Source organism: Nansenia antarctica, assembly GCF_963989245.1.
Source record: "Nansenia antarctica genome assembly, chromosome: 3".
Lineage (NCBI taxonomy): Eukaryota > Metazoa > Chordata > Actinopteri > Argentiniformes > Microstomatidae > Nansenia > Nansenia antarctica.
The window spans coordinates 41,228,469-41,241,879 of NC_137688.1; the positions used below are offsets into that span (position 1 = coordinate 41,228,469).

The 13,411-nt window shown below is 45.3% G+C and overlaps 1 protein-coding gene across 6 annotated transcripts in view; it reads right to left on the bottom strand.

Annotated features, from left to right (window-relative positions):
- The window catches only part of LOC308152672 (uncharacterized protein), a 29,725-nt gene extending 17,043 nt beyond the window's left edge, over positions 1-12,682 (bottom strand). For 2 of the 6 annotated variants that reach the window (XR_013937339.1, XR_013937340.1), the window contains exon 1: positions 12,585-12,682. Coding sequence is in view for 3 of the 6 variants with exons in the window: in XM_080525710.1 (XP_080381836.1) it covers positions 802-959; positions 1,337-1,468; positions 4,236-4,264; positions 5,330-5,433; positions 5,582-5,632 (474 nt within the window). In the remaining 3 variants the exon portion in view is untranslated. Of the gene's footprint in view, positions 1-783; positions 960-1,336; positions 1,469-4,235; positions 4,265-5,329; positions 5,434-5,581; positions 5,678-12,584 lie in introns of those variants that run through there. The other 4 variants (XM_080525712.1, XM_080525711.1, XM_080525710.1 and 1 more) reach the window with 4 other exon arrangements.
- Between the last annotated feature and the right edge of the window lie 729 nt (positions 12,683-13,411).

Consider the following 13,411-nt stretch of genomic DNA (forward strand, 5'->3'; position numbering starts at 1 on the left):
CAAATGTATATACGTTTATATTACTGTCGGGAGAAACTGAGTTCTGGGGAGGGTGAAAAGAACAACCTCAACTTTTTCTATGCTGATTTCGCCTCGAACAGGATGATGACGTTCAGAGAGGGTCACCCAAGATCAAGGAGCAGACTAGTCGTCTCCAGTGAGAACGGTTAATTTAGACTAAAATGACACCCTGCCTTAGAACATACGCCAGGATGTGTCTCTTTGAGTGAATTTATGCACAGACACCAGAATTGTGTTGGGATGAAAGCATAAAGAGAAAGAGTGTCCCCCTATCTGTGATTTTGCCATTCTCATCCAGTTGTGGTTCGAACCAACTCGTTTGTTGCAATCTGTGAAGTTTGTAATAAACTGCTATCTCAGCTAAGCTCAGTGTTTCCCGTGGTCATTTATTCTCAACGACCAGACTATTTTTTTATTAGATTTATATATTGGATACATTTTTAAACCTATTGAATAGAGTGCCTGGATTTATTACATTTTGAGTGGGATAAAACCCAAACTTCCCACACTATTGAGAACGCAGTAATACAGCATCTGGCTACATGAGATTAACACTAGAGAAAACAGAGTAACACGTAATTCTGAATTGTAGTCTTTATTGTTGTACATACAGTACTTATACAACTTATATTACAATTCCTTTGTACAAATATACATTATCACAACAAGCACAACAAGCACATTACATGACACGTCTGTGCCTCTGCCCTTCATGTGTCATCATTCTGTGCCTCTGCCCTTCATGTGTCATCATTCTGTGGCTCTGCCCTTCATGTGTCATCATTCTGTGGCTCTGGCCTTCATGTGTGTTCCCTCTCCCTCCAGATCCTGTTTGTTCTTGTCCACCTCCGGTCCATCTATGTAGTCTACGTCTTCCATCATCACAGGCTCTTCACGCCAATCCTCCATCATCAGTGCTCTCCAATCCTCCACATCTACTGTGACAAGCAACCAGATACACTGGTTAGTTACATATTTTACAGCGAATAGCGTGATACTGTAACTTACCACATACCAGTCATTTTTGTTACATATACAGTATATATATATATTATTTATTTATTTTAATATCATTCCTTTTTTTTAGATCATTATGGTCATCCCAACACAATTCTGGTGTCTGTGCATAAATTCATATATATATATATACTTTTTTTTATTTTTATGTATAAGACATTTTGGACCACTTTATATTGCAGTCAATGTTCATTTAGGCCTAAAAGTAAGCTGCTGTTCTTGGGGCTGTGCTGTGTACATTAGGTGTCTTGTTTCAGTCATGTATGACCTGAGCCATTGAACCCCCCATGACCCTTACCATCATTGAGGTAGTTTCTGTTCTGGATTGGAGGTAGATCTAGATGAACATGGTCTGTAGAGGGTCTTGGGATGTGATTTTGATAAGGTTGTTCGTTTCTTGCAACCACATCGAGAGCTGGATCAATTTGTTCTGAAAATAATCAAATCTTAATGTTCGACCATACCCATCTGGTACAGCCAGGGCCGCTTGGGAGATATGCGAGGCCCTGTGCGAAGTCAGATTTGCGAGGCCTTTTTATTTTATTTTATTTTTTACCTTTATTTTACCAGGAAGTCACATTGAGATTAAAACCTCTTTTACAAGAGAGACCTGGCCAAGACAGGGTCAAAATAGTAGCTTAAAAAACAGTTCAGATAACAAGACAGGACATAAGACAGTGGCAACAATACAATAGACAAACAATGGTAGGGGTATTTACAAGGTGATTAAAACATTGAGAAGTCTAACCAAAGCAGGTACAGCGAGCGGTGACCACATCCTTTAATCTACGCTTGAAGATACTTATGGAAATAAGGGCCTCTAATTTAAAAGTAGTCTGTAGGTCATTCCAAGACCAAGGGCCATAATAAGACAAGCTTGCCCTTCCAACATTGTTCATGATAAGTGGCACCTTGTATTGTAGCCATCTACGAGACCTGAGACCCGAGCCACTCGGTATAGGGATGAACTTCAGGCCCAGATAATTCGGTAAGAAGCCAGAGATGATTTTAAACACAAGAGTGTACCAGTGTTGGAGCCTTCTGACAGAAAGAGATGGCCATCCAACCAGACTATACAGTGTACAGTGATGGGTCCTGAAGGCACTATTGGTGATGTATCTTAGAACCGAATGATACAGGGGGTCTAGCTTGGATAAAGTGGACAGAGAAGCAAACCTATATACTGTATCACCATAATCCAATTGTGAAAGGAAAAGGGCGGAGACAAGACGTTTTCTGGAAGCCAAGGAAAAGCAAGATTTAAATCTATACAGGAAGCCCACTGTACGCTTAAGCTTTATGGCGAGAAGATCAACATGATGTTTGAAGTTGAGGTGAGAGTCAAGCCAAATGCCTAAGTATTTGTAGTGGTCGACGGGCTGTATAGCGATGCCATCCAGTGTAGTGACTGGAGAACAAAAGGCACTGGCCTTTTTCCTCCCGGAGGTGAAAGACATTGCCTTTGTCTTTGAGGAGTTGAGGCAGAGTTTAAGTCCAAACAAAGCATGTTGAAGGGCATTGAAGTCTGCCTGCAAGTTGGAGAGGGCTTCCTCAGCAGAGGCAGCGCAAGAATAGATAACGGTATCATCTGCATATAGATGGTATTTGCAGAAGCTGAAGTTGTCACATATGTTGTTAATATACAGCAAGAAAAGTAAGGGTCCCAGGACAGAGCCTTGGGGAACACCTTTTGTGATGAAGACGGGGTCCGACAAGAAATGTCCATATTTAACCTTCTGAGTTCTCTGGGATAGATAACTCTGGAACGATGATGTAGGCTACTGTTATAACCGCGCGACACGCACGCACCGATATATTGCAAGAAATGCGCTCACATGCTGTGCTGATAGACAATAGCATATCTACTTATTTAGATAGTTTACAACCATGTTTGTTTCATTTCAAACCTTTTATACTCGTAAAGGATTAGGATTTAGGATAAAGCAGTCATCATACCCAACATTAAATACGCACAAGCCATTATTGACATGAATAGAGATGTTACTCACCACCATGTAGGCCTATCCTTTATGTTGAAAAGCTTACAGCAAAAGCAAAAAGACATGTCCCGTTTTTGAGAGTACACAAGCCACTTTCTTTCAATTTTTTCCCCATTTGGTAGTTTTCAGAGAAATAAAGTTTCACTAAAGTTCCTGTTCTCATTATTTTTAGGATAACTAAATCCAGGTTTCATCTTTGGGGGACCTCTTCTAATGATCACTTCTGTAACTGTAGAGTCCATATGTACCGGCCAATTTACCAGGATCATCATACATGACATATCTAACACCGTAGGCTCGTCTTGCGTTCCATCACTCTCAGCCCTGCTGCTGCTCTGAGTAGCTCCATCTTCCGCCTCCGTATCCTCTACTTCGCCACTCCTGACCATCATCACCTGGGGCTGGGCAGCCCCACTGCTGCCGGTGTAGCAGTTGTCCTCCTCCACCTCAGAGACATCATCTTTGCCTCTCAGGGGGGGCTGTGCCGTGCTACTACTAGCATTGCTAGTGCTAGCAGTAACGTTAGCTTCTTCGGTGCTAACGGGAGCCTCACTTGTTTTTAGAAATGTTTCGAACGAACCTCTAAGCGAGGCCCTGAAGCCTTCCTTTCTTTTATTTGTATTTCTTTTTTCAGCACCCGATTAACATTTTCTTCCTCGGTCTCGTTCCCTCTGCATTTTGTCCGTTGCACTAAGCAGTCACTATGCACAACAAGTGTCAACGCGCGCCCAAAAATTATTTTCACTTTTCACGTAAGGTGTCATAGGGGGAAATTACTTTTTTCTGTTGCTAAGAATCTCCCTGTCCTACAGGTATGCTAGATTTTAGATGTATGATTGACTATGATTATCACATGTGTGAACATTTAGTATTGTATTAAAGGCAAAAATAATAATATGGTCCCTTGCCTGGCGCTTTGGAGGGCCTCGCCAGCCAGGGTACCAAAAAAAAAAAAAAAAAACTTTTTTACCCTGCCTCACACGAGGCCCTCCAAAGCGCGAGGCCCTGTGCCACCGCCCCAGCTAGCCCCCCCTTAAAGCGGCCCTGGGTACAGCATGATAAAGTAACTTCTCATTGGTGTAGGGAAGAATAGCAGTGAATAGCATGGGAGGCTGTAATGGAGTCAATTGAAAAAGGAATGTAACTGTGGAGCTATATATTTTTTAAATAGTGTAAATGTGTCCCTAAAATACTCACCATCATCTTCAGTTGTCCCTGCAAGATAACTTAAAAAGGAAAATAAAAATAAGTTTAGGAGAAGAGGTCATAATCCTTACTGCAAATCCATGGATCTAAAGAGAGAGAGATTTATTGTAAAGGCCATTTGACCAAAGCAACTCAAGCACAGACTTCCACACTTTACTATTATTATCAAGGACCCCAGCCATCCAAATCGGAAATTGATCGAACTACCGCCGTTGAGGTACAAACGGTACCGTAGCCTCTGGGCTAAAACCCAGAGGATGTCCAACAGCTATTTCCCCCAAGCAATCAGGCTCCTAGGAAAATCCACTGGCATAAGGCAAAGGACTGTCCCCCCCATACCATCCCCACTGAATTAATAATATATATTATGATTACCTGATTACTTGAACACTACCTACTTGAACTCTGTACTGCTCCATATCTGTACCATATTGCACACCGTATGATAGTGTGTTATAACTCTCACTGCAACCTGCACAGCATTTTTTGCACAACCTGACTATTACTTGAACTTCCCGTAACGTTGATTATATTAATAATGTTGATATGCTGATTTGCATTCTGATTTGCATTCTGCTGCTATTAGTTATTCTATTATTGTTGATTTGCATTCTGCTGCTATTGCTACTATTGACGCTATCGCTGCTATTGTTGATTGTTGATTATTATTTTTATATCCTGCTTATTCTATTATTAATTTTGTATTCTGCTGCAATGCCAATGTCGAATGTACCTGTACCCAAGAATTGTACTCTGTGTACCTGTACATTGATGTAATAAAAGCAATTCTGATTCTGATTCTGATTCTACTAGTATGCTGATGAAATCTCAGTCATGATGTCTGGTAAAAAGCTTCAGGATGACTATTCTGACTGCCATATGTGCTTCTAATGTTATGTTTATGTTATAAGCAGAGCTCCCCTGAAAAAAAGACATTGGTGGGACACCATGCAGAATGTATTAAATTATATTATTATATTAAATACTAATAATACTACTAATAATGCATAATTTACTATACGTTGTAGTACATCATGCTAATATCTTATTAGTACTTCAAATATAAAACAATTAAGATAAGGCACCTGGCAGGGCTGAGAAATGGACAACTCCTCAAAGGAAAGGACGTTTCTCCACAAACCATGACTCCATGGAAACCAAATGGGTCATCCTGACACTGCTGTGGAACCTAGGGAAGATAGCTGTCTTAAATGTATATCTCAAGATATACCATGCACACTAGACATGTAGCGTATTTGTACACATAACATTGAATAACTCGTTTCAGTGAAACTGTTAAAGCATCTCTGTAGTGTACAGTATGTACACAACTATACCTGTGCATTTTGTGAATAACACAGGTAGCTCTCAGTGTCATTCACAACCATGTAAGGGTTGGGCTCTACATCGTCCTCACACTGGATAGGGACCCCCTGCAATAATAGACAACATAATTATTCTTAGGCTACAGGTACAGTGCCCTGTGTAAGTATTTGTTTCTTCTTTTGACTTTCTCCTCCAAAAGTTAGTATTTGAAATAAAACAAACAATATAAGGTTAAAGTACAGATTGTCAGCTTTCATTTTGGTGCATTCAGAAATTACAATACTTTTTGTACATAGTCCCCCTATTTCAGGGCACCAAAAGTATTTGGACATACTCATAAACAGATTAACAGCATGCAATCAAGGGTGGCGTAGAGGTATACATTTGAGACAATGGTTTCAAACATACATTGTTTTGAAATGTGCATATGCTCATTTGACCAATCCTGCTTAATCTAATTAGTACATAAGCTACTTTGTGTATTGAGAACTTTTTCTTCACTTACAATTCTGTAAGCTATGCTATCAACTTGTAGTTAAGCTAACCCATAACATATCAAGTTTGACATCAATGTCTCAACAAATTTAGGACTGATTTAAAGGTAACTCACTGTTAAGCAATGCAGCAGTTGGACACAGAATTAAGTTCATTCATATAGCATCAAAAATGAATATAATGTCTTTAAAATCAAAACATTACCGTCTGTTCATCTGCCGCCATGTCTGAAGGGTATACCGCCTGTCCACTAGGTGGCAGTATCTCGTTTGCTATGCTGTCCGGCTCAGTCAGGAGTCGGCCATGTTTATTTGTTTAGTGTCAGTCAGACGTTCATGTTACGGTGGCCGTCTATCGAGCTGTCCACCTAATTCCTGTAAGTTGGTTATTCTAATGTTTCTGGTTAAGTTATATATTTACATTTACCCTGCTTATACTTTATCTCAATTCATGCTTCTATTGTTTGTATATTTGCAGGGCGTTTTCATCTTTGTCATTAAACACTTCATTGACATTGAGGAGCGTATTTCTTCATGAAAACGCCAGGAATTCTTCCAGGAAGCCATGGTCGTCGTTGCATGCTCTGTCCCTGGCTGCGCTTTCGGAACTGAAAACGTGTCCGAAGCACTCGCCATTGCCCTGTTGACTAATCATGGATTTGCCCATCAACGCACATCGCCTGTCACAGCCGCGCCGACCCCCCGAGGCCCGAAACTGGATCGGCCTAAAGTCGACGTAGGCGTATCGATTGAGGAATGGAACGTGTTCATCCGTCGTTGGGACGTCTTCTGCACTGGCTCAGGCATAGGAGCCGCCGAGGCCCCTTTCCAGTTGTTTCAGTGCGCTAGGCCTGAACTTGGTGACAGCCTGTTGAAAGTCAACCCCAACGCCGCTTCCGAACCTTTGCCACACCTAATTGCCGCCTTACGTTCACTAGCAGTCATCCCAGTCGCCACATGTGTCCTGCGCACCGAGCTGCTCCAGCTACGCCAGGAGCGTGATGAGACATTCCGCGCCTTCACTGCCAGAGTACGGGGGAAAGCGGAGACATGCGCCTATGTTACAGTATGTGGGTGTGGCGAGGATGTGGACTATACCGACCACATCATCCGCGACGTTCTAGTCAATGGCATCTCTGATTCGGACATTCGCCGAGAGGTACTAGGGACGCCAGACATCCTTAAAATGCCAGTGAATGACGTGGTTGCACTCGTCGAAAATAAAGAGATGGCCCGCAACGCTTTCCCGTCATCCGCCCTTTCGGCCATGTCGTCACTCCAGCGCTTGACAAAGAGTCCACAGGCGAGCCCCACCCCGACCCCAGGCCCAGCGGACGTGGCTAAACGAGCCCCGTGCCCAGAGTGTAAGAGAACCTTTAATGTCTTCACAGAGGGATCCCGTGGATGGAATACCAAGCCCCACCAGCTTTGTATCGACTGTTATAGGGCCCGCCGACGCAAGGGGCGACCGCAGCCATCTGCCAGCAGTCAACAGGCCGCCGTGGAGTCAGAACCGATCTCCCAGATCTCGTCGGTTCAGTCTGATGCCCGCCCTGGCCAACGTCGTGGGAGTCACCACCAACGCCACGCCCCCACGCCCATCAGACTTGAGCACCACATTTTCTCCAAGGGCGAATGGAGAAGGGCCAGGCTGAGAGACCATCCCCGAGCGCTGATCACTATCTCGGTTGACATGCCTGTCGGACCGAGTGCAGGCACCGGCGACCGTGGCTCGGTCAACGGGGCGAGGGTATCCGCCATCGCGGACACTGGTGCACAGTCGGACCTTTGGTCCCTAGAGCAGGGCTTGACGCTTACCTTTTCCCCAGGTAGCACTGTGCTACCATGTTGAAAAATTTAGTAGCACACCAAGAATTTCAGTAGCACAATGAAAATTGCGCAATTTTCGTCAACAACGACAACAAATTATCATAATCATAACATATCAAAATGATCATAACCGGCTCTTGGCCGTAATAAAAATGGAGACTCACACAATGTAAAGGGGAAGTAAGAATCTTAATTTCAGTTGGCCCACGGTTCGGTATGAACCTCGGTTTTTGGGTCACGGTTCACGGTTCGTTTTTTTTGTTTGTTTCAAATGCTACTATTTATTTACAAACTGTTACTTTATTTTGCTTATACTTATGGAACTTTAACATTTAGACACATTCCAGAATATGACTGGTAAATTGTATAATATAAATATATATAAACAAAACACTTTCAAATGTAAAAAAATTACAGAAACACTTTCAAATGTGACGTGTTGTGGATTGGAACTACGGATCATAAACTTTCAAATGATGTGTCATACATTGAAATCCGAAAAAAGATGAAGTTAGAGTCATTTGAATGTTAGACATCAGGCACATATAGGGTTAACCTCTTTGTAATGAAACCGGAAGCAACCGCTGCTAGCAGCTAGCGGCTAACAAAACACAGCGCTACGAACTATGAGAGCTGTATCCCATATACCCATTATGCGCATTTTAAGCATATAGGACTCGCGTGAAGCATTTCTGCGACACGCGTTTCTGTTCACTGTTTTCATTCCCTCATCGCTTATACACATAGGTTTGACTGCGCATGACAGTAGTTCAGCAGTTAGTCGCACTGGTGCGATTGAATGTATTTCCAAGTCGCACAGAAATATATTCACTCGCAAATGCGACCAAAACAGTCGCACTGTCGAGCCCTGCCCTAGAGGAGTTCATTGCCTGCGGATGAGGGCAAGTGTTGAATGTGGATGAGGCGTATCTCCCGAATAGCCAATCCTTCATCCGGCTGTTGTTCTCTGGTGTGACAGGGAAAGGTAGCGCCGTAGGGCGTTCCGGAGGGACCGTACGCTGGGGACATGAGGCCCTAGCCGTGGCCTGGGGTCTGGAGCAAGCACGGTACTTCACGCAGGGGAGCGACAACCTCGTCGTAGTTACAGACCATAAGCCCCTGATGAAGATCTTTGGCGACCGTACGCTAGATGAGATAACGAACTCACGCCTGTTTAGACTCAAGCAGCGTACCCTCCCATGGCGCTTCGACATTGTGCACCTGCCTGGAAAGAGCAACTATGCCGCTGACGCAACCTCAAGACATCCGTCTCCATCAGGCTCAGCGAACGGCCTCTCACTGGGATTGCCGGGCGTGCCTGACGCCGTGGAGTCAGCACTTATGGCTTCCATCCGCGCCGATGCACAAGAGCTCGGAGCCGTCTCTTGGACCGTCCTTGCACGTGAAACAGCAAGTGATGCATGCCTCAGCCACCTTCTGCACCTGATCGAACATGGGGACAGGGTTGATATGAACGACCCCGCCCTGGCGAGTCTATCACCAGTCTGTGAGTCCATTTACGCACAGGACGGCGTCCTGCTATATCATGACCGCGTCGTGGTCCCTCCATCCCTCCGCGACAGCGTCCTTCGACACCTCCATGCAGCCCACCAAGGGATCTCGGCGATGGGGCAACAGGCCCGTGCCATAGTCTACAGGCCAGGGATGTCAGAGGACATCCGAGCCGCCAGGTACGGATGTGCGGACTGTAACCGGAACGCTCCGTCACAAGCAGCCACGCCCCCCCTACCATCCTCGCCACCGTCCACCCCATTCGAGGCGGTGTTTGCTGACTTCTTTGACTATGGAGGTCGTCACTTCCTAGTTATCGGAGATCGACTATCGGGCTGGGTGGAGGTCCTATGCTCCACAGCAGGCACTGGAGGCTCAGCTGGGCTGGTTCGCCACCTCCGTGCGTTCTTTGGCTCCTTTGGCGTGCCGGAGGAACTTTCGAGCGACGGTGGTCCGGAGTTCACAGCAGGCCAGACACAGGACTTCCTCCGTTTGTGGGGCGTCAAACACTGTGTGTCCTCTGTTGCTTTCCCACAGTCAAACGGAAGAGCGGAAGTTGCAGTGAAGTCTGCGAAGCGCCTCCTGATGTCCAACACTGGCCCGACTGGCAGTCTCGATCATGACCGCTTTCTGCGTGCCATGATACAGTTACGCAACACGCCTGACCCCGACTGCAACCTCTCACCGGCGCAGATTATCTTCGGTCACCCCCTTCGAGGTTCGCTTTCCTTCGTCAACAGGCTTGAGAAGTTCTCGAACCCACATATCCGACCGCTCTGGCGCCAAGCATGGGCGGCAAAGGAGGATGCCCTTCGGACCCGGATGTCCCGTACCACTGAGTCCCTGCAGGCTCACTCGAAGCCACTCCGCCCATTGGCACTTGGTGAGAGGGTGTTCCTCCAGAACCAGCAGGGCCCTAGCCCTAACAAGTGGGACAGGTCAGGGGTGGTGGTGGAGTCACGTGATCACGATCAGTATCGGGTTAAGGTTGATGGGTCTGGACGCCTGACTTTACGCAACCGGCGGTTCCTCCGTGGCTACACCCCCTATGCTCCTCAGCAGCCAGCTGCTATGTCCCCTCCACCTGCGCCCCTGGTACACCGCTCCCTACCCGTCCAACCGTGCCCGGTGGTGCCCCAGGGGATCGTCCAGCAGCTGGCGGATGGACCCTGTGGCGCGGCCCTGGGTTCCTCCTTGCCGGCGTCTGCTGGTGAGGCGGCCCCTGGCCTCGGGTCCCAGGGCGACCCTGTACCCACTGATGCCACCCCGAACGCTTCGCTTCTAGTGTCGCAGTCGCCTATGTCGCTGCCCCGTCCTACGCGGCCTAGCTGTACAAGGAAGCCACCCAAGCACTACGAGCCCGAAACAGGCCGTTGGACGCGGGACTGAGTCCGGTTACCTATTTCAGTTTATAGCTTTCCGGACTGGGGGGGATGAAGGGTATACCGCCTGTCCACTAGGTGGCAGTATCTCGTTTGCTATGCTGTCCGGCTCAGTCAGGAGTCGGCCATGTTTATTTGTTTAGTGTCAGTCGGACGTTCATGTTACGGTGGCCGTCTATCGAGCTGTCCACCTAATTACTGTAAGTTGGTTATTCTAATGTTTCTGGTTAAGTTATATATTTACATTTACCCTGCTTATACTTTATCTCAATTCATGCTTCTATTGTTTGTATATTTGCAGGGCGTTTTCATCTTTGTCATTAAACACTTCATTGACATTGAGGAGCGTATTTCTTCAATGTTATTATTATTCCAGTTGCACGAGAAAAGAATGTCGCAAGAAGTCTAGGTCATTATGAACGTCACCAATGGCAGAGGGACCCACCCTCTTCACCCTGTACTTGTTACCCCTCGGCCGTGTCATCAGCAAGCATGGTATCCCCTACCATTGCTATGCTGACGACACACAACTCTACATTAAACTGGACCCAACCAATCAGTCAACCTCATCTGCACTCACCATCTGCCTGGAGGAGATAAAGGCGTGGATGAGAGTTAACTTCCTCCAATTAAATAGCTGCAAAACAGAAGCCATCCTCATCGGCACCCCTCACCAGGTTAAATCATCCCCCATAACAAGCATCACTTTCTCTGGACAGGTTATCCCTCTGTCATCCGTCGTCACCAACCTTGGTGTTCGAATGGACCCCCACCTCAACTACGAGGCCCACATTAAACACATATCCAAAACGTCATTCTTCCATCTTAGAAATATAGCAAAACTCCGCCCCACCCTGTCTTTGCCCGATGCCGAGAAGTTAGTCCATGCCTTTGTCTCCTCCAGGCTCGACTACTGCAACGCACTTCTCATCGGGATCCCTAGCAAGAGCCTTCAGAAGCTCCAGTACATTCAGAACAGCGCTGCTAGGATCCTGATGAGAGTGCGCAAATACGATCACATCACACCCATCCTCCACTCACTACACTGGCTTGGCTTCCCATCTCCTCTCGGATCATTTACAAAATCTCACTGTTAACTCATCAATGCATTTACGGCAACGCACCCCCTTACCTCAAGGACCTGGTCAAATCCCACAGCCTCTCCACTCGCACTCTCCGCTCATCAAATGCAAACCTCCTCAAACCCACCAAAACCCACCTCCGCTCCATGGGAGACCGGGCCTTCTGCTCCATCGCCCCCGAACTGTGGAACGCCCTCCCTGCCCACCTGAGAGCACCACAGTCGGTCGACTCTTTTAAGAGCGGACTTAAGACTCATCTTTTTAACAAAGCGTTCCAGTAGCCAGATTTGTATTTATTTATTTATTTTTAGTTTTATGCCACAGTGTCTTTTTAACCTTTCTGCTTTTGATGTTTTTAGTGATCTTTATTGTGTTGTGCTGTTTTTATTTCTTTTATTGACTGTAGCACTTTGAGATTCTTGGAATGTAAAGTGCTTTATAAATACAATCCATTATTATTATTATTACCAATGCGACTCATCTTAACCCCTATAATTTGTTATGTGTATCAAAAGTTAAGGTACTTGTTTTACAGATTTTATACAGTATGTGTTTCCAATATTGTATTTAAAAGAAACATTTAAATGTAAGGTTGAATACAGATTGTTGAATGATTGCTGAAAATAAGATTATATGTTACTGTACTGACTGTAGTACCCTTGTTTTAGGATGGTGTCCTAAACTTGCTTAGAAGTCCTTTCAGTTCACACTCACCCATGTAAATCAGTGTAAACGTCTTGTAGCAAAGTTGTTCATATTTCTTTTCTCCAGTGTTCCGAAGCGTTAGTCCAGAGAATTCATGAAAACATTTTCCAACACTGACTTCACAGTCCAAGGTCCAACTTATCATAACTGGATTGGTTTCAAACAGGAAATGAACTGTGTTTACATAAGCCTGACTGTACAATTTAACTCTTTCCCAACTCTGTTTCTGCTCATGTTTATAAACTTAAATGTGCACTCTGCAGTGCAGTGTGAGTTATACTGATGATGAAAGTCATGACTGAATATGTAATTCTGATATTATCTGATAGAATATTGAAGATTAAAACATTGTCTAGATGCTGTACTGCCTTCTGAAACTATGACCATAGACTGTTCATGGTTAAGAAGCAGAGGCACACTTGGTTGCTTGTGTATTAAAATATAGACTGTACAACAAAGTACAATGATAGTCATTCACATCACCTCAATGATGAGGTCATTCACTTTCCTACCACAAGGTGTCGACCTTGCATCAGTTATTGGGTGGAAAGTCTACAGCAGGACTGCAATGGAGTGACACATTTACACAGACACACACGCAAGCACGCATTCATGCCCACAAACACAAACACAAACACACACACATACAATACAACCACCACCACCACACAGAGGTAATTGTGCAGCGAATTTACTTCAGTAAGAGCCATAATCCCATAAAGATGAGCACTGTGTGGCTGTCAAGCTGTAGGAAACAAAGGCTAAACACAGGCCCAGGCCTAGGGGGTGAGAAACCTCCCTCTGCTTTACCCCTGAAGCAACACTGAGGCTAGGGG